We start from the raw sequence: 27,088 nt of genomic DNA, 5'->3' as shown, positions 1-27,088 counted from the left end.
GGATATTTTTTATTTACATTTCAAATGTTATTCCCTTTCCTGGTTTTGTGTCCATAAGCTCCCATCCCATCCCCCTCCCTTTCTTCTTTTTTTTTTATTTATTTATTTATTTATTTTTATTAACTTGAGTATTTCTTATGTACATTTCGAGTGTTATTCCCTTTCCCGGTTTCGGGCAAACATCCCCTTCCTCCCCCCCTTCCTTATGGGTGTTCCTCCCCCACCTCCCACCATTGCCGCCCCCCCCGACAGTCTAGTTCACTGGGGGTTCAGTCTTAGCAGGACCCAGGGCTTCCCTTCCACTGGTGCTCTTACTAGGATATTCATTGCTACCTCACGAGGTCAGAGTCCAGGGTCAGTCCATGTATAGTCTTTAGGTAGTGGTTGGTCCCTGGAAGCTCTGGTTGCTTGGCATTGTTGTACATATGGGGTCTCAAGCCCTTCAAGCTCTTCCAGTTCATTCTCTGATTCCTTCAACGGGGGTCCGTTCTCAGTTCAGTGGTTTGCTGCTGGCATTCGCCTCTGTATTTGCTGTATTCTGGCTGTGTCTCTCAGGATCGATCTACATCCGGCTCCTGTCGGTCTGCACTTCTTTGCTTCATCCATCTTGTCTAATTGGGTGGCTCTATATGTATGGGCCACATGTGGGGCAGGCTCTGAATGGGTGTTCCTTCAGTCTCTGTTTTAATCTTTGCCTCTCTCTTCCCTGCCAAGGGTATTCTTGTTCCCCTTTTAAAGAAGGAGTGAAGCCTTCACATTTTGATCATCCGTCTTGAGTTTCATTTGTTCTAGGCAACTAGGGTAATTCAAGCATTTGGGCTAATAGCCACTTATCAGTGAGTGCATACCATGTATGTCTTTCTGTGATTAGGTTAGCTCACTCAGGATGATATTTTCCAGGTCCAACCATTTGCCCTACAATTTCAAAAAGTCGTTGTTTTGATAGCTGAGTAATATTCCATTGTGTAGATGTACCACATTTTCTGTATCCATTCCTCTGTTGAAGGGCATCTGGGTTCTTTCCAGCTTCTGGCTATTATAAATAAGGCTGCGATGAACATAGTGGAGCATGTGTCTTTGTTGTATGTTGGGGCATCTTTTGGGTATATGCCCAAGAGAGGTATAGCTGGATCCTCAGGCAGTTCAATGTCAATTTTCTGAGAAACCTCCAGACTGATTTCCAGAATGGTTGTACCAGTCTGCAACCCCACCAACAATGGAGGAGTGTTCCTCTTTCTCCGCATCCTCGCCAGCATTTGCTGTCACCTGAGTTTTTGATCTTAGCCATTCTCACTGGTGTGAGGTGAAATCTCAGGGTTGTTTTGATTTGCATTTCCCTGATGACTAAAGATGTTGAACATTTCTTTAGGTGTTTCTCAGCCATTCGCATTCCTCAGCTGTGAATTCTTTGTTTAGCTCTGAACCCCATTTTTTTAATAGGGTTATTTGTCTCCCTCATGGTCTAACTTTTTTGAGTTCTTTTGTATATTTTGGATATAAGGCCTCTATCTGTTGTAGGATTGGTAAAGATCTTTTCCCAATCTGTTGGTTGCCATTTTGTCCTGACCACAGTATCCTTTGCCTTACAGAAGCTTTGTAGTTTTATGAGATCCCATTTGTCGATTCTTGATCTTAGAGCATAAGCCATTGGTGTTTTGTTCAGGAAATTTTTTCCAGTGCCCATGTGTTCCAAATGCTTCCCTAGTTTTTCTTCTATTAGTTTGAGTGTATCTGGTTTGATGTGGAGGTCCTTTATCCACTTGGACTTAAGCTTTGTACAGGGTGATAAGCATGGATCGATCTGCATTCTTCTACATGTTGACCTCCAGTGGAACCAGCACCATTTGCTGAAAATGCTATCTTTTTTCCATTGGATGGTTTTGGCTCCTTTGTCAAAAATCAAGTGCCCATAGGTGTGTGGGTTCATTTCTGGGTCTTCAATTCTGTTCCATTGGTCTATCTGTCTGTCTCTGTACCAATACCATGCAGTTTTTATCACTGTTGCTCTGTAATACTGCTTGAGTTCTGGGATAGTGATTCCCCCTGAAGTCCTTTTATTGTTGAGGATAGTTTTAGCTATCCTGGGTTTTTTGTTATTCCAGATGAATTTGCAAATTGTTCTGTCTAACTCTTTGAAGAATTGGATTGGTATTTTGATGGGGATTGCATTGAATCTGTAGATCGCTTTTGGTAGAATGGCCATTTTTATAATATTAATCCTGCCAATCCATGAGCATGGGAGATCTTTCCATCTTCTGAGGTCTTCTTCAATTTCTTTCTTCAGAGTCTTGAAGTTCTTGTTGTACAAATCTTTTACTTGTTTTAAAGTCACACCGAGGTACTTTATATTATTTGGGTCTATTATGAAGGGTGTCGTTTCCCTAATTTCTTTCTCGGCCTGTATCTCTTTTGTGTAGAGGAAGGCTACTGATTTATTTGAGTTAATTTTATACCCAGCCACTTTGCTGAAGTTGTTTATCAACTTTAGTAGTTCTCTGGTGGAACTTTTGGGATCACTTAAATATACTATCATATCATCTGCAAATAGTGATATTTTGACTTCTTCTTTTCCGATCTGTATCCCCTTGACCTCCTTTTTGTTGTCTGATTGCTCTGGCTAGAACTTCAAGAACTATATTGAATAAGTAGGAGAGAGTGGGCAGCCTTGTCTAGTCCCTGATTTTAGTGGGATTGCTTCAAGTTTCTCTCCATTTAGTTTAATGTTAGCCACTGGTTTGCTGTATATATGGCTTTTACTATGTTTAGGTATGGTCCTTGTATTCCTATTCTTTCCAGGACTTTTTTTTATCATGAAGGGTGTTGAATTTTGTCAAATGCTTTCTCAGCATCTAATGAAATGATCATGTGGTTTTGTTCTTTCAGTTTGTTTATATAATGGATCACGTTGATGGTTTTCCAGATATTAAACCATCCCTGCATGCCTGGGATGAAGCCTACTTGATCATGGTGGATGATTGTTTTGATGTGCTCTTGGATTCGGTTTGCCAGAATTTTGTTGAGTATTTTTGCATCGATGTTCATAAGGGAAATTGGTCTGAAGTTCTCTTTCTTTGTTGGGTCTTTGTGTGGTTTAGGTATAAGAGTAATTGTGGCTTCATAGAAGGAGTTCGGTAGTGCTCCATCTGTTTCAATTTTGTGGAATAGTTTGGATAATATTGGTACGAGGTCTTCTATGAAGGTCTGATAGAATTCTGCACTAAACCCGTCTGGACCTGGGCTCTTTTTGGTTGGGAGACCTTTAATGACTTCTTCTATTTCCTTAGGAGTTATGGGGTTGTTTAACTGGTTTATCTGTTCCTGATTTAACTTCAGTACCTGGTATCTGTCTAGGAAATTGTCCATTTCCTGCAGATTTTCAAGTTTTGTTGAGTATAGGCTTTTATAGTAAGATCTGATGATTTTTTGAATTTCCTCTGAATCTGTAGTTATGTCTCCCTTTTCATTTCTGATTTTGTTAATTTGGACACGCTCTCTGTGTCCTCTCGTTAGTCTGGCTAAGGGTTTATCTATCTTGTTGATTTTCTCAAAGAACCAACTTTTGGTTCTGTTGATTCTTTCTATGGTCCTTTTTGTTTCTACTTGGTTGATTTCAGCTCTGAGTTTGATTATTTCCTGCCTTCTACTCCTCCTGGGTGTATTTGCTTCTTTTTTTTCTAGAGCTTTTAGGTGTGCTGTCAAGCTGCTGACATATGCTCTTTCCTGTTTCTTTCTGCAGGCACTCAGCGCTATGAGTTTTCCTCTTAGCACAGCTTTCATCGTGTCCCATAAGTTTGGGTATGTTGTACCTTCATTTTCATTAAATTCTAAAAAGTTTTTAATTTCTTTCTTTATTTCTTCCTTGACCAGGTTATCATTGAGTAGAGCATTGTTCAATTTCCACGTATATGTGGGCATTCTTCCCTTATTGTTATTGAAGACCAGCTTTAGGCCGTGGTGGTCCGATAGCCCGCATGGGATTATTTCTATCTTTCTGTACCTGTTGAGGCCCGTTTTTTGACCAATTATATGGTCAATTTTGGAGAAAGTACCATGAGGAGCTGAGAAGAAGGTATATCCTTTTGCATTAGGGTAGAACGTTCTATAAATATCCGTTAAGTCCATTTGGCTCATGACTTCTCTTAGTCTGTCTACGTCTCTGTTTAATTTCTGTTTCCATGATCTGTCCATTGATGAGAGTGGGGTGTTGAAGTCTCCTACTATTATTGTGTGAGGTGCAATATGTGTTTTGAGCTTTAGTAAGGTTTCTTTTACGTATGTAGGTGCCCTTGTATTTGGGGCATAGATATTTAGGATTGAGAGTTCATCTTGGTGGATTTTTCCTTTGATAAATATAAAGTGTCCTTCCTTATCTTTTTTGATGACTTTTAGTTGAAAATTGACTTTATTTGATATTAGAATGGCTACTCCAGCTTGCTTCTTCTGACCATTTGCCTGGAAAGTTGTTTCCCAGCCTTTCACTCTGAGGTAGTGTCTGTCTTTGTCTCTGAGGTGTGTTTCCTGTAGGCAGCAGAATGCAGGGTCCTCGTTGCGTATCCAGTTTGTTAATCTATGTCTTTTTATTGGGGAGTTGAGGCCATTGATGTTGAGAGATATTAAGGAATAGTGATTATTGCTTCCTGTTATATTCATACTTGGATGTGTTATGTTTGTGTGCTTTTCTTCTCTTTGTTTTGTTGCCAAGACGATTAGTTTCTTGCCTCTTCTTGGGTATAGCTTGCCTCCTTATGTTGGGCTTTACCATTTATTATCCTTTGTAGCGCTGGATTTGTAGAAAGATATTGTGTAAATTTGGTTTTGTCATGGAATATCTTGGTTTCTCCATCTATGTTAATTGAGAGTTTTGCAGGATACAGTAGCCTGGGCTGGCATTTGTGTTCTCTTAGGGTCTGTATGACATCAGTCCAGGATCTTCTGGCCTTCATAGTTTCAGGCGAAAAGTCTGGTGTGATTCTGATAGGTCTGCCTTTATATGTTACTTGACCTTTTTCCCTTACTGCTTTTAATATTCTTTCTTTATTTTGTGCGTTTGGTGTTTTGACTATTATGTGACGGGAGGTGTTTCTTTTCTGGTCCAATCTATTTGGAGTTCTGTAGGCTTCTTGTATGCATATGGGTATCTCTTTTTTTAGGTTAGGGAAGTTTTCTTCTATGATTTTGTTGAAGATATATACTGGTCCTTTGAGCTGGGAGTCTTCACTCTCTTCTATACCTATTATCCTTAGGTTTGATCTTCTCATTGAGTCCTGGATTTCCTGTATGTTTTGGACCAGTAGCTTTTTCCGCTTTACATTATCTTTGACAGTTGAGTCAATGATTTCTATGGAATCTTCTGCTCCTGAGATTCTCTCTTCCATCTCTTGTATTCTGTTGGTAAAGCTTGTATCTACAGCTCCTTGTCTCTTCTTTTGGTTTTCTATATCCAGGGTTGTTTCCATGTGTTCTTTCTTGATTGCTTCTATTTCCATTTTTAATTCCTTCCACTGTTTGATTGTGTTTTCCTGGAATTCTTTCAGGGATTTTTGTGTCTCCTCTCTATGGGCTTCTACTTGTTTATTTATGTTTTCCTGGAATTCTTTCAGGCATTTTTGCGATTCCTCTCTGTAGGCTTCTACTTGTTCTCTAAGGTAGTTCATCATGTCTTTCTTGAAGTTCTCCAGCATCATGGTCATATATGATTTTGAATCTAGATCTTGCTTTTCTGGTGTGTTTGGATATTCCATGTTTGTTTTGATGGGAGAATTGGGCTCCGATGGTGCCATGTAGTCTTGGTTTCTGTTGCTTGGGTTCCTGCGCTTGCCTCTCGCCATCAAATTATCTCTAGTGTTACTTTGTTCTGCTATTTCTGACAGTGGCTAAACTGTCCTATAGGCCTGTGTGTCAGGAGTGCTGTAGACCTGTTTTCCTCTCTTTCAGTCAGTTATGGGGACAGAGTGTTCTGCTTTCGGGCCTGTAGTTTTTCCTTTCTACAGGTTTTCAGCTGTTCTTGTGGACCTGTGCCTTGAGTTCACCAGGCAGTTCACTTGCAGCAGATAAGTTAGTCTTACCTCTGGTCCCAAGGCTCAAGTTCGCTCGAGGGGTTCTGCCCACGGGCTCTCCGAGGTGGCAGCAACCAGGAAGATCTGCGCCGCCTCTTCCGGGGGCCTCCGTGCACCAGGGTTCCAGATGGCCTCCGGTGTTTTCCTCTGGAATCAGTAATGTGTGCAGAGAGCAGTCTCTTCTGGTTTCGCAGGCGTGTCTGCCTCTCTGAAGGTTTAGCTCTCCCTCCCACGGGATTTGGGTGCAGAGAACTGTTTATCCGGTCTGTTTCCTTCAGGTTCCGGCGGTGTCTCAGGCAGGGCTCCTGCTGCTCCTGGGCCCTCCCCACAGGAACCCAGAGGCCTTGTACAGTTTCCTCTTGGGTCAGGGATGTGGGCAGGGGTGGGCAGTGTTCGTGGTCTCTTCCGCTCTGCAGCCTCAGGAGTGCCCACCTGACCAGGCGGTAAGGTATCTCTCCCACGGGTTCTGGGAGCAGAGAACATGTGCGGCTTTTAATTTGCATCAAGTCTTGCATATTATTTAACTTTAACTAATGTACATCAAACTTGGCATATTTAAGAAAGTATAATTTTTTTAGTTTGTTTTTAAGAAGAACGTATCATTTAAAACCCAAGAAACTACTTTAAAAGTTTCACTATGTACCTGGATCGTTGCTTTCTCTTCCTTTGACCAATACTTGTCTCTGAAAAAAAAAACTGCAGTGGATATATTTACATTAAAGGGAAGGAAAAATGGCAGTACTCTCCAAGGCTGGTCATACCACACGTCATACACAAGACTCTCACAGGTAAGAGTGTCCCAGAAATGTAGTTACTTTTTTTTTTTTTCTTTCTACTTTTTTCTCCATCTTTATTAACTTAGGTATTTCTTATTTACATTTCAATTGTTATTCCCTTTCCAGGTTTCCAGGCCAACATCCCCCTAACCCCTCCCTCTCCCCTTCTATATGGGTGTTCCCCTCCCCATCTTCCCCTCACTGGGGGTTCAGTCCTGGCAGGACCAAGGGCTTCCCCTTCCACTGCTGCTCTTACTAGGCTATTCATTGCTACCTATGAGGTTGGAGCCCAGGGTCAGTCCATGTATAGTCTTTGGGTAGTGGCTTAGTCCCTGGAAGCTCTGGTTGGTTGGCATTGTTGTTCATATGGGGTCTCGAGCCCCTTCAAGCTCTTCCAGTCCTTTCTCTGATTCCTTCATGGGGAGCTAACAACTTCAACAGCACCCTTGCCTATCAGATTGGGAACTACAGAGGTTATTTGTTTTTGTTTGTTTGGTTTGTGTGTGTGTGTGTGTGTGTGTGTGTGTGTGTGTGTGTGTGTGTGTGTGTTTTAATACCAGACACATTGAGGCTGGAGAGTTGGCTCTGTGGTTAAGAATACTTTTTGCTCTTGCAGAAGACCCGGCCTCAATCCCATGTACCCACATGGTGGCTTACAAGTGGTTGGCTGTGAATCAGGTCCCAAGGGATCCAAATCCCTCTTCTGACGTTTGTTGGCACCAGGCATGCATGTGGTACACATATAGACATGGAGGCAAAACAGTCAAACACATGAAATAATAAAATAAGTGGATCTGACTATAATTTGACAACCGGACATCTTGTTATCTGCAGCACAATTTATTTCTGATGGCATCATTTGGGTAAATTCACAGGTATAGACTGAACATCATGTGGTCTCTTTTGAGACACAGCCCCCCCCCACCCCAAAAAAAGGAAACTTCAAAATGTGCAAGAACAATAAATATCAAAGTTCTGGTCTAAAATATATAAATATAAAATATCCGTCACTTCTGAAAACATCATAAGAAATTCGGCAGCCACACATGTCCCTGGCAGGTGTCCAGTACAGATGGTCTTACGTTTCGAACATGTCACCTCAGGTCCAACACAGTTGTCTTTATGTCTTTCACTAACACATGGCTGCATATCTAGAAAAGAAAAAACAAGACAAAACCGCGTCACATAATAATGTTTACGGTGTGGTTTTCTTTTGGGAAGGGATAGAGATTTCGTCGCTTCTTTTTCTGAAACTTATCCTGATTTCTGACTTTGGTTAGGGTCAACATAACAGAAACATCTATGAGAACAATTTGTGCTGCCTCTTCACACTGAACGCCATGGAGATCATCGCTGCTGTTGAGCCAGGCATGGCGGAGTGCACCTTTAAGCATAGCTCTTAGGAGGCAGAGGAAGGTAGGCCTCTGACTTTGAGGGCAGTGTGGTGTGTAGAGTGAGTTCCAAGGCCACATAGAAAGACCCTGTCTCAATGATGATGATGATGATGATGATGATGGTGGTGGTGGTGGTGGTGGTGGTGGTGGTGGTGGTGGTGGTGGTGGTGGTGATGGTGATGTTGATGGTGGTGGTAATGATGATGATGACACATAACAACCATCATCCATGATGTCTACTCACACTGAACAGCTTGGGGTCCTTGGTGTGAGGATGGAAGCCCTTCTTTTTGCAAGTAGAAACCTCAAGCATGCCAGCGTTGGTGAGCCGGAAAATGCCGGTGCTGAATAAGAGGTTGAAAAGAAGCACAGAATTAAGGACCATCAGGGAACACATAAACACGCACCTTCCTCAAACAGGAAGAGGAAGAAGACACACTAGGAACTCCCCCAGACTTTCACAACTAGTTTGGCCATGATAAACTTTAGAAACATTGATCCCCAAATATCTAGAGGACCCCAAAGGAACAGGTAGCTGAACTGTTTGAGGCCACATGGTCCTCCACCTGACCAGACAGTTCTAATTCCTGTAATGTTAGTGTTCTTTATGTCAATCACCAGGTACATGGCGGTACGATAAACATATCATAGAAACTATCACCTAGTGTCTTCTTCCTGTCAAGCCAAGACAGGTAACTAAGAAGGATGAAGAGGCTGGGGTCACAGTGTCAAGTACCCAACAACTTTCAGGTAGACTAAGTCTCAGTAGACATCGGGTTGATTCTGAAGACTATAATTAGTTTGTAAGCCAAACTCTCCAGAAAATGAAAAGCCACTCCTGTCTTAAAACATCTGTAACACAGGAACAAAGGACTAAACTTGTTGCTTGGGGAGAGTTACAATGTTGCAGACAAGTGCCTGCGATCCAAGTATGGCGGACTCTGGAGAGCTCTCTTCTCCCACTTACTCTTTATGCTTTGGGGAACACACGATGGCAATGGCCTCTGGCAACATAAGCTGATAGGAGCAGTGAGTGTGGAGATCCACACTGGACAGGAATGCCGTTTGCGTGGGGTGTGTCTGCAGAGGGGAAAGAAGACAGCCTGGTTAGGGAAGGCTGGACTTCGCTCGGAACTTCTCCTGTAACATTCACTAAGCAAATGCACATGAAAAACATGTTTCGGTGAGGGCTGGTGGGATGGCTCAGTGGGCAAAAGCGCTTGCTGGGAAATCATCAGGCTTTGATCCCTGAAACCTATGGTGGGCGGGGGGAGTGACTCCCTGGAATGTGTCCTCTGACTTGTACATGTGTGCCATGGCTCCTGGACACCTGCACTTGCACACACCACCACTAATAACAACAACAACAACAACAATAGTAATAATAATAACAAAAAATAAAAAATAATAACTATAAAAATTAATTGGGGCAGCCAACAGAATTCTTCTTTTCCTACAATACTCTTGTTGAAATAACTGACTTAAGAGACAAAGTTCCTAGGAGTGTATGTGCTCTCCTTGTGGGAAAGAGTAAGATACGTCTATTCACAAGAGGCTTTAAATAGATCCTCCATTAATCTAACGAGCTAAGAGTCTTACTATCTCAGTCCACATGCAAGGATCTCCACACTCGGGAGGATGAAGTAACCTGGCAGAAAGCCGATCTTAGACTCCTTTCTAAAAGAACCAAACATAGCACACTCCTGAGACTGTCTACCTCTCGTCATTCTTATGAACAGGGGAGGGGGCCTCCAAGTTGCCAAAGATGTTTGAGACCCATCAGGCTTAGCGACTGAAAATGCACAGAGAGAGAGAGAGAGAGAGAGAGAGAGAGAGAGAGAGAGAGAGAGAGAGAGAGAGAGAGAGAGGAGAGGAGGAGGAAAGGAGAGGAGAGGAGGAGAGGAGGAGAGGAGAGGAGAGGAGAGAAGAAAGGGAGGAAGGGAGGGGGAGGGAGGGAGAGAGAGAGAAGAGGAAACCAAATCCTGTCTATACTAAGCATTTACTCTGCCATAGAGCCACATCCGCAGTAGGCTCAGTGTCAAAATGCAAAGGTTTCATAGAGGGGACAAGCAAGAGGACGTGACAACTCTCCTCTGCCACAGAACACCGTCTGTGAGTAAAACAGAGCTTGGTGTGCCATGGCAGAATGAAAGATATATTCTAGGGAACCATTGGTGCTGTGGGGGCAGCAAGCAGGTTGTTAATAGAAAAGGTACTCTGCCTATCGCTGTATTTCAGACTGAATGCTCCCTGTAAGTACCCATATCCTTCATTTCTGCCTCTAAGAACCGTCTCTATGTTCACGGGGAGCATGGCGCTACCATTGCAAAGGAAAATGGTGGTGGTGGTGGTGATGGTGGTGGTGATGGTGCTGCTGGTGCTGGTGGAGTTGGTGGTGGTGGTGGTGATGGTGGCGGTGCTGATGGTGATGGTGGTGGTAACAGCAGCAGTAAATGCCATTGAGTACAAAGGAATAAAGTACTGGGCAGGAAACTAATCACCTCCCATAAATTATGACAGAGTTCTCACTAAGACCTGTGCTATCGTTGTCTCCAACCCCCGTTCTATAGACAAGGAGATGACTGAGACAAACACCACAGTGACTTCTAGAAGTCTGAAGAGTCAGTCAAGCCAAGACGTTCAAAATTCAAACCTAGATGTCTGCCAGATCTAGATTCTGACCTTCTCCCTGATGAAGAGAGTTTATATGGAGGATCTAGCCCTGGGGTTGGTTGCTGTAAAAACCAACACAATTTCCCTGGAACTTAGAAATGTAATATTTGTGTATTTTCATTCAACTCCAACAGCTTGATACAGTAAAAGTGAGTTCCAAGGCTACACAGAAACCTTGACATACAGAACATTAACAAATCTGTTACTTAAACAACTTAAATTCAGCAAGCATATGTAACAGACACAGCCCATATTAGGGAAACTTTTCATTCTTATTTGGGAATTGTTTATCAAGAAGAACACTGGCTAGACTGCATATGTAATTTTAAAACTACTACTTTTAGTTTGTTATAATTTCCTTTGTATAGCTTGTGTATGGGCGCATGTGTGTATGTATGAATGTGTGTACATGCACGCATGTATGCATGTGTAATACAATGGTACATGTACATATTTATGTATGTGCATGTGTGTACATATGATACAGCGGTACATGTACATATTTATGCGTGTGTGTGCATGCATGTATGTATGTGTGTTACAGTGATACATGTGCATATTTATGTGTGTGCATGCATATAAAGGACAAAGGTCAGTATCAAGTGTATTCCTTTATTGCTCTCCACATGATTTTCGGAGTCAGTTTCCCCCACTGAACCCGGCGTTCACTCACATGTTTGGGTTGGCTGGCTAACAGTTGCCAATGATCTGCCTGTCTTTGTCTCCTCGGTGCTGGGATCTAGATTCATGTTGCAGCACCCAGCTTTTTAGGTAGGGACTGTGGTTCTGAACTCAGGTCCTCGTTCTTTTGCACAGCAAGTACTTGTACTAACTGACCCATTCCCCAGGCCTTCTGTGCTGTAGTTTATTCTGCTTTAAAATACATCCTACATACATTCTGTTAGGCTCAATAGCAAGAAGCTGTTGTCTTGGAAAGCAGAAAGCAGCCCTCACTGGACACCGGTGCCACCACTTTGATGTCCCTCCCAGTCCCTAGAACAGTAAGACTGAAACCTCTTTTCTGTCTAAATTATCTACTCTCAGATATTTTACTACAGATACATAAACAAACACAGTCCCCAGACTGAACTGTGTATAACTAAATAAAAAGAAAATCCCCTAGATAACTTGAACCATAGAAAAAAAAATAGAGCACCTTCATTAATAACACGTCATAGTTTTTCCAAGCCTCTAGAAAATGTTGAGAAATTCACTGACGTTCATTCATTTAACACTGAGCATCACGTGAAGTTACAGGTTCCTACAATTATGGTTCCTACTTCATGGAGGGTGAAGCTGCCGTCACAATTAACCTTGCTTGTCAATGCACTGACCATGAACTCTTAGCAGAGCTGACATTTATGAAACTCACATCTATTGGATGTGTAAGCCCAGTTTCACACCTACAGTGGCCTGGAAGATGTCAGAACTCATTATTTTGGCCCTAGCCATTTGTGGAAATCCCCAGCCATTTTATGAATACACTTCTGCACTGTCATGTGTGGACCCTTTTTGGTACACATAAACATTCTTTAAAAGAAGAGCCATCCCGGGGTTGGGGACTTAGCTCAGTGGTAGAGCGCTTGCCTAGCAAGCACAAGGCCCTGGGTTCAGTCCCCAGCTCCAAAAAAAAAAAAAAAAAAAAAAAAAAGAAGAGCCATCCAGAAAAGGTTTATAATCTAATTTAGACCCACAGAAAAGGAAAGGAGATTATTACACAGTTAAAAATTTAGCTAAGGCTAAATCTAATTCCTTGGATTATCTGAACCCGTCAAAGTAAGACCTACTGTTACCTGTTTCCTTTCTTAATTCTGAGTGAAACACACAAGTTTAGAAAACCCCTTTCAATCCCAAATGTGACAGATTTCATACACAGCTTGGCAACGAATAAATTGCTTTGCTAATATAAAATATAAAAACAAGAAACTATTTAAATCAACCCAAATTCCTATGTGAAGAAAACGACACACCATATAATGGAAACCGAGAAGGCCAAACATACGTGAATCCATCCCAGCGTGAGGAGACCATGTTGATCCTGAACACTGAATAATTCTTCTACATTCTCCACGTCGCAATAATCTGGGCCAGCAGACTGCTTTGGGACCACCACATGAGTAATGGTGAATTCATTATGTGTCTGGAAGACAAGCAAAGTTACAAGCCTCTGACAGAAGAGACCTGTGAGCAGGACGTCATCAGCTAGCAGACATCACCACTTGTACCACCCCCTAACTACACTCTCTCATAATTCAAAAACAAGCAGAAAACTTGACTTTACTAAAAATTTTGGACATCTGTTATTTGGGGCTTGAAACCCATTGCTGCTGTAGAAACTACAAAGGAATTAGTATCTGGGAGAGCAATGGGTCCTGGATGTGTAGCTAACAAATAATGTCATGGCATACTTGACCTACAATGGAAAATGTCTTCACACCGCAAGGCCGGGTTCCTTTAGAGAGACAGACTAATTTCACAAACGTGTGATGTTACTAAATGGTATTCCAATGAGTTGTAGGGGTTAATGTCTTGTTTTTATTAATTGTATGTGATTGTGAAAGAACTGGGACTTTCCTCTAAGAGTCGCCAGTGTCTTCTAAAATTAAAACAATGTGGTTTTCATAATTAAGAAGAAACATATCGCTCTCCTTGGGGAAAAGGTAAGTGTGGGAAAGAAAGGGTCTTGAAGTAAAGAGGAGAGTTTTAGGTCACTGGGCTGTGAGATGCTGTCCTCCTCCAGGCCTGAGGCCTTCCCGCTCTTCTAAAGCACCATCCTGTCTCTGGCCCCGACCTTCCGACATGTTGAGTACTATTCCCTTCGTCTTGCCTATACTATTCCTTATGTCTTTTCTTGTAATCTACCATTTTTCTAAGTAGTTTGTTTATAGTGTTTTATGGTATTTCTGAAATTTTAGAGTTCATTCTTTTGGAATGCTGAGTCCATGAATAATGTCAGTAGTTTAAGGATGTTAATATGAACTTCATAATATTTACCCTCCCCCCATCTACCCTGTTCTTATCGGAGGGACGCCAGCACTGCTCAAAGCATCCTGTTGAAGATGAAATAAGACCGTACCAGTTTTCCACAGAGGATCCCACAGGTTTCTATTCCTCTCACTGTGTTAGAGTCAGCCAGCAGCAGAAATTTGTGGCAAAGATCTCTTGACAAAACTACACACCTCAGTCCTTCAACCACTAAATCTACGACAGAAAGGAGAAACACGCTAAAAACAAGTCTTGGGTCTTGCCCTTTCGAATTTCAGCGAGCAGCTAAAGTACAGATTTCAACGCTGAAACTACTGGGCGTCTCACTTCCCACAGTTAGTTTAAAAAGGAAAATCAAATCTCTTGAATGTCAACATTGGTTAGAAGGAGGGTAAACCCTACATGGGCATCTCATATACGAATTAAGTCTATGAGAAAGTTGATAAAGACTCAGCACTATTACACAGTCGGCCTCTGCAACAACTCTTGCATTTGTGAGTTTTCTCTCTGCATACCGTAAATATGCCAAAGAACCCACAGGCCACAGTTCACACATGTCGTAAGACACAGGATGAAAACTCCTTATTGTGCATGCTCCATGCTACCTTGAATCATACTGCGATTGATCAGTAGACAAAAGCACTTTTTTTAAAAAACAATTGCTAGTAATGTAGCATGCACGATGGCTGCCTACCAAATCTCTTCAACAAGTGCCTCTGTGTAAAAGAATTGCCTCTTGGGAATTCGGATTTGGGAAACTTCATAGAGCCGATATAGCAGTGCTGACACCACTCAGTGCCAGTGTGAAGCCCCGCTATTCACAGCTTAGCTGTTAATGGAACTGAGTCCCTACCAGCTCAGGCTGACGCTACATGCTGAAGTGTCTCGGCAACCAATTTTTCATTATTTTCTTTCCTTTCCAGTGTTTCCCTTTAACATGTATACATGTCTCAAGTAAGACCCAAAGAGAGAAAATAAATACTTGGACTCCTCATTCAAAATCTCCACTTAGTATCGAACTATGATTGCTCTATAACCAAGTTACCCGGGTTGGATCCTACATCACTTACTCTGAACAGCACTCAGGGTGGCCGCTGGCTTTAGGGCCCTGTTCACCGGGGGAGAGTAGTTAGCGAGATCGCTAACATCACTTTTCTGAGGATGGTCTGCAAATACGTTCCTCAGCGAGTTGTTCTGGTGGGTGGAAAAACAGGACAGCCCACTTCCGTCAGTCTGCTCAGACAGCACCAGAGAGTCCTGACCTCGCGTCTGGCCCCGAGCCAACTCCTGCTTCTTGAGTTGATCTTCGAAAAACAGGAACTGTTCAGACTCCAGCTGCTGCCGGCGCATCTGAGCGATTCGCTGGCGCTCTGCCTCTATCAGTCTCTGATGTTCCAACTTTTTGAGAATTTCGGCTTTATATTTGTTCTAAGATGGTTGACAGGGGAAAAAAAATGTTAGTTTTCTGAGACAAAAACGTCAAGTAGATAGTTTCAGTCCTCGGGCTGAGGAAGAGGGAGAGGGAAAGGGAGAGGGGGAGGGGGAGGGAGAGGGAAGAGAGGGAGGGGAGAGAGAACAAGGAGGTCTCCATTGGGATGATGGACTAGGAGCACTTGGCTGAGTAAAATGCCCCCTGAGGAAAGACTGAAGGAGCAGAAATAACCTGATTGAGACTCAAACAGCAAATATTTAGGGAATGCACACTTGGGAATTAATAGCCTAGCATGTAGTAAAATAGATTAGGTCTGATTCCCCTCAGTAATTGTGCTAAAGCTGATAAAAAATATCCATAGGGTTTTAACCTCAATTATTAGGGGCTGGCTGGGTCACATTAAGAACTAAGAGAGTTATTGAATATCATTTAAAGCAACACATGTCTAATAATCTCACACACCATAAGGATTTGCATCGTGGATTTGAGAATGCCATAGATTTTACTCCTCTCAATGCCCTCTAGTCTCCTTCCACTATGCAATAAAACTTCAGAAATAAAGAATCCATTGGAACTCCAATTATGCATGCGATTAGCTGTTCGATCTTGATGGAATGTCGACTGTGCTATTGAAGAACTAGATTCCCATTTCCAAGTCCTACTTAATTATATACATCAAAAATCATGCTCTGCTCTACTTTCTGCAGCTTCTGTTTATCTGAAAAAAAATGTATCAGCCATCTGGCTCAAGGTTACATTGGCAAGATGGTCGGAAGCGCTATTTAAATCACAGTACAACATCTATTTCCTGATGCACTGCTTTATTAGACGTTTTAGGAGATGAAGACACCACATCCTTAGAGCACAGGCTTAACCAGAACACCCGGATGAATGTTTTATTAGTTTTACATCATAGCATCTTTAATTTTTAATTTAAATGTATACATTTCAAAAGCTCAGGCACAAATGATATTTTAAAAAAACTAGTTCGCAGAAAACAGTGAAGAAATAAACGTGCCAACTGAACTTACTTTACTTTGTAAATACTCTTGGTATTCTATGTTATATTTCCTTAGCAGGTCCGTTTTCAATTCGTCCGTCCTTGGGAACGCAATCTCCTTCAGTTTCTTCCAAAAACATATACACATACCGATTAGTGAGATTTCCAGTATACTCTTGTAGAACATCAGAAGAGAAAGCAAAATGGCTAGAATGTATAGGATCTCAGAAAAATAAATCTATTCTAGGGTTCCAAAATATAGCTTTAATGAATGAAGGAAAATAAACTGTGTGTGTGTGTGTGTGTGTGTGTGTGTGTGTGTTCCTGTATATGATCTCCATTCTACTAGTTAGGTAGGGCCAATCGAATTACACATTGCATATTTAAATCACTTAACATTGGTTTTACAAGGGGTATTAAGGTATACATAGTGGGTAAGGGTGTCGGATACAAAAAGCAGCTGAGGAACCTTTTATAACAATTCATATTCTAAGTCCTATTCTCAGATCTACTGAATTCACATCCCTAGAAAGTGCTGAGGGAGACAGAATCTCAAACAACTTCTTCATTGGTTCTTAATGGCAGGAGAACCTAGGACACTGGAGAGTCCAATCATACCCTCCCTTCTGGAGGAAAGGAAGCAAAAGCCTGGTAAGACCGGTACTCTCAAAGGCAGCTAAAGTGGCTGCTTCAAGTAAGCCCAGGGAAACAACCAGTCTCTCAGTCTCTGGGAGGAATTGTAAGGTAATTCCTTCTTCACATCATAGGTTGATGTAGCACTCTCTCTCTCTCTCTCTCTCTCTCTCTCTCTCTCTCTCTCTTTTTCTCTCTCTCTCTCTCATTATTATCATTTCTAATGTCAGTTGGACATTTTGAACGCACACAGTCATAATCATTAGATAACTTAGGGAGGAATCAGAAAGCCATGTTTGATGGCATGGGGTTCTTGTGCTTACACTCTCTAGAGGGCAGGGCAAGCTTGAAAGGGAGCTGTGAATTAATAATGAATACTTAGGGTCATTTGATCTCACGGTGAAGAATCAGTCCAGGGTACCTTCATGATGTCCTGCTTCTCGGGAACTGCACACTGCTGGTAATCTCGATGGCTGGGAAGTTTTTCTACAAATAATCTAGAGAAAGAGACAATATGGCATTAGCACCCGGTGAGAGAAGCAAAAAATATTAGTGACTTTCTAACAAGCATCTTTTTGGGAAAAATAAACCACTCAATAACTTTTTATTTAACTATGGTCTTTACACCCACTCTCTTTCTAAAGGTTAGTATGACTATTATTCTAGGTAAACAAGTACTTTCACTAAACAAAGTGTTCATTTAGTTGTGCTGGCTAGTGTTTTATTCATTTGACACAAGCTCAACTGAGAAAATGCCTCCTTTGGATTGGCCTTTAGGTAACTCTGGGGGACTTTTACTTGATGAATGTTCCATGTGGGAAGGTCCAGTCCACTATGGGTGGTGCTATTCCTCGGCAGGTGGTCCTAGATTGTATAAGAAACCAAGCTGAGCAAGCCATGAGGAATAAATGAGTAAGCGGGGTTCCCCCATGGCTTCTATTTCAGTTACTGCATCTAGGTTTCCACCCTTAGTTCTTGCCTTAACTTCCCTTCATGATGGACTGTGATTGGATTGCTGAAATAATAACCCTTTCCTCCTCAAGTTACTTTTAGTTATGGCCTTTATCAAAGCAACAGAAAGCAAACTAAGACAAATCAGGATTTCCACATACTCTCCCCACACTCCCTTCAGACTCTAGTTTTTCTTGGATCCTGGGTACTTGAACCGTCCCCCCGGGCACTGTCTTAGTTATGTGCAAGATTTTGGAACAATGGGTATAAATCTCTTTAATCCCTAAAAAGACTCAAACAAGTACCCATGAGTCAGCACCACTGTCCTGTGTTTATAAAAGCTCCTAGCTGAAGATTCATAGCTAAGAGAGTCAGCAACAGGACGACTAGTTGACATGTTAAATGGAAGTCATTTCTCACCACACTCTGGAGGAAAAAGACTCAGCAGAGGCGAAGAGAAAAGCATGCAAAACAGGTGCACTGCTCCCAGGGAAAGTGAAGCTAACAATTCTGCAGGGGTACAAGTTTCTCTTCCTTATTCTCTGATGTATCCCTGGCATGAAGAACGGTAATGGCCCAGAATAAGTGATCAGTAGAGATTTGCAAAACGAAGGACTCGCTTTTTCTTAATAGATCGCAGTGGGGTGTAGATCATCTAATACGGCTGGCGATTCTGACACTTCCAACCACACAGACAAATTCATTTTATTTCACCTGACAACAGGGTTATAGGTCACACTTAAACATGAGCATACCTTCCCTTTCTGACATGGGGCAGCTAATTCTTGCAGAAGCTAAAGGAAAGCGGTTAGCACAAATACCTTCTCAGAGCAAGTTGATTGATTCTATATGAAATGGACTAGGGTACGCTTTCCAGAACTCATGTCTTTCCTTTGCTTCCCTATTCTTGACCCCTCAAATCGACTCTGCATGTTGTAGAACACTGGTTCTCAACCTTCCCAATATTGGCGTTCATCATGTCCTGGTGACTCCCCAACCATAGCATTATTTTGTTGCTACCTTATAATGTAACGGTTTGTTACTGTTATGAACCATGATGAAAATATCTGTGTTTTCTAATAGTCTTAGGCAACCTGTGTGAAATGATCATTTGACTCCCTGAAGGGTTGTGAAGCACAGGTTGAGAAGCACTGCTCTAAGTGGAATAATCTGACTGCTGTCAGAAAGCTCATGTTCCTATGGGAGGAAAATGGCATGAGAGGTGAAGCTATAGTTGCGAAGAATGAGACAGGTTCCTCTGACTGTTGAAAGTCTCAACCCCTCCTAGACCTTCCTCTCATTCCTCAGGGTCAAAATGGACAAACTGGTTTGAATATGAAAACTCTCAGGGTATGCAAGCTGCCATATCAAAATATCACATAACCAGCATTCCAATGATCTCACTCTAAAGACCATGGAAACAGCGGTTCTCACCGTTTCTAATGATGCAACCTCTCAATACAGTTTCTACGTTGTGGTGACCCCAACAATAAAATTCCTTTCATTGCAACTTTATAACTGCAGTTTTGGTACCGTTCTGGGTCATAGTGCAAGTATGTAATATGCAGGATATCTGATATGTGAGCCCTATGAAAGGGTTATTTGACCCCCAAAGGGGTTGCGATTCATGGGTTGAGAACCACCACTGTAGAACATGACTTACGTTATAAATTTGTTGTAAAGAACAAAGGCATTTTCCAGGTTCCCTTCTTCCAAATACACAGACGCCATTCTTTCCATTTCCACTCCAGACCGGAAGTAACGGCGTGGGGTGATGTCTTCATTAATGGAGATATTACAACCAAGCTTGCTTAGGGCACGGACCCGCTCCTCTGGACTTAGAGAAACATCTGTATGGTCAGGCATAGCAGCTAACTTTTTCTGCAATACAGCATTTAAAGTTCTGATTATAATCTTTTAAATACACATAACTATTTATTTCATGTATTCTTTTTTTCAAAAGCCCAATATGAACACCTCAGGAAATCCTTCCAGTAAGAGTTAATGGTATGACCAATGCAAGCAAACCCCAAAAGGCACACATCCAGGAAAAATATATACCCTTGTTGGCATAAGACCTCTTCATAAGTTTCATGGCATTTCCTAGATATGCAAGTGTTTCAGGTAAAGCATCATTAATCCTCATGTAAGCTGTGGCCCTTACCCATCCTAGGTCATTTGTGTCTCAGTGGTGCTTACCTGAAATTCTCCAGAAAGTTGCTTGCATTAAAGTTACTGTTAGGATTTGATTCTATCACATAATATATCTAGTTTAATTAGCAGTTTCTAGAGTCTCCCTCCATTGTCACAGAACAAAAAGAAATGCCAACCCCCCAAAACAAAACAAAATCAAACAAACCCCCCCCCAAAAAAAACTGTTAAGTCCCAGAAAGGCTCTTTCAAGTAAAAGAATATCTTCTATGTTCATTTTTCAAACACAACCAAGTCTCTTAAACATTTATCTAATAGTAATTGCTTCATTAATTAGTTCTTGATTGAGAAAATCCTAATAATTATGGGCAACAGTCACTTCTGTTGATATCTTTGTGTTTTACTAATGAAGCCATTATGTATTGAAGTGCACAGAGCACACATACTCAGGCTAACTATTCAGAAGAAGGCAGCGTGCTTCAGAGATGCAAGACTCAGACAAAAGTTTTCCCAGCAGTAAATATTTTATGTTCAACTTGAATTCAGCTCTCCATATGCAAAGATGCCAGTTAAATAAAGTGGGAACAAGTCTGGATGCTTGCCAAGGCAATGAATACCACACTCAGACCACAGCCTGTTTTCCCCCTAGTTCAGACTTGCCTATCTCAAGAGTGCAGGCACTTGCAGCACCAGCAGCAACCAGGCCTTTCTTAAAAATGCAAATCCCTAACAGGCTCCACTGCAGATCTACAAACTCAGGATCTCTGTAGGCGGCTGGGAAATGGGTGCTTTTGTTATCATTCCCAGAAGAACTTAGTGCGTTCTCCAGTGTTAGACCACTTGACCATGGTCTCACACACCAAGAACAGGTTACCGCCGAGAAAACTTAGGTTCGCATGGCCTTCCTTAACCAGGTACAGGTAGCCCAACTACAGCCAAGGTGAAACATTTGAACAAAGTCTGTAGAGAGCTCTGGCAAAAATTAAATCAGATATAGCTGTATTCTGGCTGTGGATTTAGAACTGGAGATTCATAGTTTTTCTTGTGTCATCTGATTACTTCTAATTTTAATGGCAACTAGAACACTACGAATCTGAAATGACTCTTGCTTCTAAAGGTTTAATAAATAGTGCAAGCCAAAAAGCTTTTAAGGTTCCGTTAAGCTGAAGACAGTGATCCTTCCTAGACTGTCAGTTTTGATCGGACTTGTCGCAATGAACATGAAAGCTCCTTCCCTTTATTTCTTCCCCAAGGAAGTGATATGGACTGACTTCCTCTCTACGAGGTCTCCAGGTACCTCTCCTGTGACTTGCTGGGCACACCAGGTCCAATTGCAATTCAAGAAATAGCAAAATTCAGTCTTCTGAATGCCCAGAGGAAAAAAGTGTCTGGTCCAAGTGACCACAATAAATGGCTACACATAACATTTTGACCTTCACCTTGTACTTCTGAAACTTCTAGAAGAAAGAGAGGGAGGCTTAAGTAAGAACTGTCAGAATAGGACCCTGGTTGTCCAGGAAATAGGATCAACAGTCAACAAGTGGGACTTCATGCAGTTAAAAAAATGTCTGCACTGCAAAGGAATCTGTTAACTGACTGAAGAGGCAGCCTACGAAATTGCAGTAGAAAAGAAATGTATTTGCCAGCTATATATCTGGTATAGGAATGGTGTCTTTAATATAGAAAAACTCAATCAATTAAATATTAATAAAACCCAGTTAATCAGTATGCTATGGAACTGAGCAGAGAGTTCTTGGGAGAAGAAAGTGTCCACCATCTTAGCGTGTAATTCCTTAGGGAATTACAGGTTAAAACTACTTCAGGATTTCATTGTATTCCAGTCAGAATGGGTAAGATTTAGAAGACAAAAGAAAACAAATGCTGGCAAAGATGCAGGGAAAAGGCAAGCCTCACACACCATTGGTCACAGTACAAACTGGGGCAGATCAACTGTGTGTGACCCAGATACACCGCTTTTGGCATATACGCAAGCCACTCTCTTTCCTACTCCAGAGACGATGCTCATCCTTGTTCATTGCTCTAGTCCCTATAGCTAGGACATAGACATAGCCTGGATGCCATCAGTTAACAAGTGGATGATGGAGAGAATTTTATTCATCTGGAAAAAAATGAATTATGAAAATTTCAGGGAAATGGACAAGATTGGGAAACATGACACCGAGTGAGGTAACCAAGACCCAGAAAGACAAACGTGGCATGTTCTTAGTCATATGTGGATCCTAGCATCAAATCTTTAGACTTTTGTATTTAACTTGGAGTATGTGCAGAAGCCAGTAAACAGGAAAAGAGCCATAGATGGATGGGAAGGATTAAAAGAGATCTTAAGGCAGAAGAGTATAGTATGGCTTAGGGGTATAAAGGAAGGGGAATAGTGGGGAAAAATGGCTTAAGAAGGGAGGGTGAAGGAGCAGGGGCAGAGAATGAGGTTCGGAAAGGCCAAATGGAAACCTACTATTTTATAAATTTCCCTAATTCTCTCTCTCTCTCTCTCTCTCTCTCTCTCTCTCTCTCTCTCTCTCTCTCTCTCTCTGTGTGTGTGTGTGTGTGTGTAGAGAGAAAAGAGAGAGAGAGATTCATAAAAATAAGATAATTAGAGTTATCTTATTAAAGGAATAGTGCTTCTCCCAGAAGGCAGAGATTGTCAGATAAAAAGCCCAGTGTCAAATATATACTTTCTCTCAAGTTGTTTATTAGTGTTGTCCTGGAGGCCTCATACACAATACAGGCTACTGCCATTGTTAGGGATGTCCTGGAGAGCTCCTACCCAACAGTCTATTGAAGTAACTCTTGATTTCCCACTGGAACTTGATAATAAGAACCTATTGTTGAATACACTATACTCTGTTCATAATACATGGAGAAAGAAAGCTTCTCTTGGCTGGGTAAGGTATTGTTCAGGCTGCTGATGGAGAAAGGTCATCAACAGCCTTACTGCTATGAACCCTGTGAGCTACAATAATGATCAATATGGCAAGATAAGCCTGTGGGAACAAGAGTGGCGTGAATGTTATGGAGGTAACCAACCACTTTTCTCATCGAATTAAGGTCTGATCCACAAGGAAATGCAAACCTGGCCAAGGACCAATGGTTAGGAGCTCATATCACTTATGACTATTATTTTGCTAAACAGAGTATCAATCTGCCCTTTAAATACCTAGAGATTTGAGCAGCTCTTAGACCATATCAAAGAAGTTTATTTGTGTAGTTAATGCAGAAACTCTCAACTGGCCAAAGTGCAGAGTGTAAGTGTCTAAGGAGTGTCCTCCATGGTTCAGGGACCATAATGGAGGAGGGAGCAGGAAGAGATAAGAGTCAGAGGTCAAAGAAGTACAAAAGAATGTCTGCTGGTCATGACAGATGCACTCATGAATTCAGAGCAAGTCTGGCTGACTACATAAGAGCTGTGCAGCATGAAGGCAGTCAACATTCCAACCTGAGTGAGGAGGGAGAGGCTCGTGAGCCCGAACTCCTCACTATGAAGCTCTTGACAGTTGATGGCTTCTTGGAGAGGAAGACTTGGTTGTCTTTAAAGCTGCGATGCTCTGGTAAGTTAATCATGCTCTAGAGCCCCATGCCTATGAGTTTACAGGCAGCACACATTCGATTCTATAGGTCGTTTTTTAAAAAAATATTAAGAGAGAACATAAAGTTGGTGTGTGAGGAGTGATAATTCTGAGAAGTGTTAGGGGGAGGAGAGGGGGTTAATATGATCAAAATGCATTGTATAAATATATGGAATTTTAAAAATTAATAATACATTTAAAAATGTTCTATCAATTAAGAAATACAGTACTACGTGATGTAGAAAGGCACTTTCACGCAGTCTTGCTCTGCCTCCCACCTTCTGGTACTGCTTTTCTAGTTTTCTGAATAGTTACATAATTTCACACAGAATGGGAGTTTGTGAACTATTAGTCCAGCACTTCAATGCACAGTCTTTTCTAAATGAGATTTCTACAGCAACCCATCCACTTTCCCTCAGTTAACACTCCTCTGTATAACTTAGCCGCACTATATGAATCACTCAGCCATAGATAACTGTCACGTGATTAAATAAATAAATAAATGAATGAATATCAGAACATTTTCTTCAGAGGGCTTCTAGCCCCACAATGTATAAGAATTATTTACCTTTATCTCATCAGGACAAAATCCACATTGAATCAAGGACCTCTATACAACTGATTTTAACCCCTTACTAATTTCTTTGGGCAACCATTTTCTATTATTCGCTAGGATTCGCATATTCTCTGAAACAGAATAAATATTCCACAGATGCATCAAGGAGGAAGAGGAGGAGGAGGAGGAGGTGGTGGTAGTGGTGGTGTGGGGAGGAAGAGGAAAGAAAGAAAGAGAGAGAGAGAGAGAGAGAGAGAGAGAGAGAGAGAGAGAGAGAGAGAGGGAGGGAGGAGGGAGGGAGGGAGGAGGGAGGAGAAAGAAAGAAAGAAAAAGAAAGAAAGAAAGAAAAAAGAAAGAAAGAAAGAAAGAAAGAAAATAGAAAGAAAAAGGAAGGAAGGAAGGAAGATAGACAGACAAGATAGATAGATAGATAGGTAGATAGATAGATAGATAGATAGATAGATAGATAGATAGATAGATAGATAGATAGATAGATAGTATAGAACAGGGGAAGGGTATGGACTTAGCAGACAAAAGGGTCTGGATTCAGTCAAGAGTTCAGAGAGGCCGGTTGTGGTGGCGCAGGCCGGTAGGATTTGCTGAAGGAGGCAGAGGCAGGAGGATCACGAGTTCGAGGCCAGCCTGGGCTACACATTTAAAAAAAAAAAAAGAGTTCAGAGAGACAGAGAGAGCGAGGATTAGATTACAAAAGATTATCAAAGATACACTAGAAAATTACTCAACACTGTTTCACTGGTCTTTACTACTTCATTTGCATAGCAACTTCTTGGATGATGATACAAATTTCCCACTTGACAAAAACTGTTCCTTATTACATTAACAAGTACAACAGAATGCTAGTTCTTCCAACGCAGTATCATGGCAGAACACATAATACCTGTAAAAATGACTGCTTCCTCTGCAGAGGTAGACAGAGAGAGACCGTGCAACTTTATACCCCAGTGGAATGTCACTGTTGGGTCAGAAAGTGCAAAGGTTTCTGCAGGACCTCTTTCTCAAGCAGTCTAAGAATAATTGAGTTCCTAAGAAAGTCATTCTTGCTCAAGATTAAAGCATTCTTGTTACACCCTACAACCATAGAACAAGAAACTTCTATGTCTTTGTGGATTTTGTACATCCAGGGCCTATGCTTTATGTACAGAGGGCATTCACAATACTTGCTCTCAGGCCAACATCACTGTGAGTGAATCTTATCTGGGAGAAAAAATTAACAGCTTCCATTTATCAAGTCACCATGATAGGCTAAGGACATACAAAAACGAGGGCCAAAGAGATTGTGTAGTATGCCTATATACCAAGCAAGTAGACATGATCCCAAAGTCTTGTTACAAGATCCTACCATAACTTTCTCCTGAGAGGTTTCATTCAGCAGCAGATGAAAACACATGCAGAGACCCATATAGCCAAACATCAGCTGGAGCTTGGAGACTCTTGTGTTAAAGTGGGGGAGGGCATGGATAGCATTGAGTGAGCCAGGAGGGGTCGAGGTCACCAGAAGTAGACCTACAGAGTCAACTAACTTGGGCCCAGGAGAGCAAGGGGCATCACAGACACTGAATCACCAGCCAAAGAACATGCAAGGACCTAGGCTCCCTACACATTTATAGCAGATGTGCAGCTTGGTCTTCATGTGGGTCCTCTAACAACTGAAGCACTGACTATTTCTGATTCTGTCACCTGCCATTGGATCCCCCTCCCCTAGCTGAACTGCCTGGTTGGGCCCTGATATCCCCGGGTGGGGTGGTACTCAAGGAGGGCTTCCCCTTCTCTGAGAAGAGGTGGGGGCTTGGTGATAAGGAAGGGATTTGAGGGTGTGACTGGGAGGAGAGGGGGGAGGAGAGAACTGTGACCAGGAAGTATCGAGAATAAGTAAATACATTAATGGAAAAAAATAGTCCTGTTTCTTCCTCTCCAATACACTGTTCTTTCAGAATACAGGTAGGAATGCTATCAGTTCTGACAGGCTGTAGAGGGAAAGTGAGAAGCACAGGCGTTTTAAGAATGCAGACACCTAAGGTGGATGTCCAAGCAACAGCTCTGTGCTGAACATGTGAGACTTCTCAGTTGTTACCACTCAGGGCAAGCCTCCAACTTCTATCTGTACAGAAGCTGAGGCATGAGGAGACAGGAGTACTCAGACCCGACGGCCACTCTGAAATCCCCTCTAGTAATTTTCCAGAGGCTCTACACTCACAGATCTAGCCTCTCAGATTAACACTTCACAGATTTGTGAGCAAGAGGCTATTTTTAAATCTTGCAAAAGCTGTGGCTCTATCAGTCACTTCCTCGAAGGACAGGGCCACGCAGAAGGCTGCAAGCCTACAAGTGCTCTGCGTCTTGAAGTAGCAGCGAGTCAGTCTTTCTACGGCATGTCCCGTTCTCCTTCAGGAGCTTTTCAACTACATGCAAAACGTGAGTTGGCATGACTTACCAGTGAATTCACAGTAAATGGCTGCTCCATGCTGTCCTGTCCTTCCTGCAAAAGCAAGGTGCTCGCTCTTCCTGCACAGTCACTTCATCTGTTTCAAAGACACAGAGCAAAGCCAAGGTCACTCTAGGAGAACACAAGCCTCGATTCCCAGGGTCCAAGTTCAAATGAAGGTGAACCCTTTGACAAAGGTACACAACCAGAGTGCCTCATGGGACTATGGAGGTCTTCTCCAGAAAATACAAAACCGTGGGTGGTTATGGGTGCTTGAGATTGTTCTTCAAAGGTGGAGGGCTGCGAGGAACTAATGCTTGATGAGCAGAGCGTACGAGGTGCCATGTGCTAGTTCATTTAGAATCCTATGCAAGGCTATATATAAAGCAGGCTTACTTCCTTCAAAAACAGAAAAAGAAGAACAGAGTCGTTACAAGCAAGGATGCTGCGGCAA

The 27,088-nt window shown here is 42.0% G+C and overlaps 1 protein-coding gene across 1 annotated transcript; it reads right to left on the bottom strand.

Moving 5' to 3' along the window:
* Positions 1 to 7,651: 7,651 nt before the first annotated feature.
* Positions 7,652 to 26,754, bottom strand: Stambpl1 (STAM binding protein like 1). Its single transcript, XM_032891813.1, has 10 exons — positions 26,644 to 26,754; positions 19,564 to 19,781; positions 17,371 to 17,446; positions 16,348 to 16,443; positions 14,955 to 15,312; positions 13,976 to 14,100; positions 12,902 to 13,039; positions 9,194 to 9,306; positions 8,471 to 8,570; positions 7,652 to 7,983 (listed from the first exon to the last, which is right to left on the bottom strand). Exons 1-10 carry the CDS (start codon positions 26,671 to 26,673, stop codon positions 7,927 to 7,929), a joined length of 1,311 nt encoding a protein of 436 aa, XP_032747704.1. The 5' UTR covers positions 26,674 to 26,754; the 3' UTR covers positions 7,652 to 7,926.
* Positions 26,755 to 27,088: the final 334 nt, after the last annotated feature.

The sequence above is a fragment of the Rattus rattus genome, chromosome 2 (genome assembly GCF_011064425.1).
Source record: "Rattus rattus isolate New Zealand chromosome 2, Rrattus_CSIRO_v1, whole genome shotgun sequence".
Taxonomy (NCBI): domain Eukaryota; kingdom Metazoa; phylum Chordata; class Mammalia; order Rodentia; family Muridae; genus Rattus; species Rattus rattus.
This window is presented reverse-complemented; position numbering and strand designations above follow the sequence as displayed.

Excerpts from the sequence above, each read along its gene's own strand:
- Stambpl1 (XM_032891813.1), bottom strand. The coding sequence starts at position 26,673 with ATGGAGCAGCCATTTACTGTGAATTCACTG. Across the intron at positions 16,444-17,370 it reads AGAAGCAGGACATCATGAAG|AAACTGAAGGAGATTGCGTT; the intron begins GTACCCTGGACT and ends TGTTTTTGGAAG. Across the intron at positions 15,313-16,347 it reads AAGAGTATTTACAAAGTAAA|AACAAATATAAAGCCGAAAT; the intron begins GTAAGTTCAGTT and ends CAACCATCTTAG.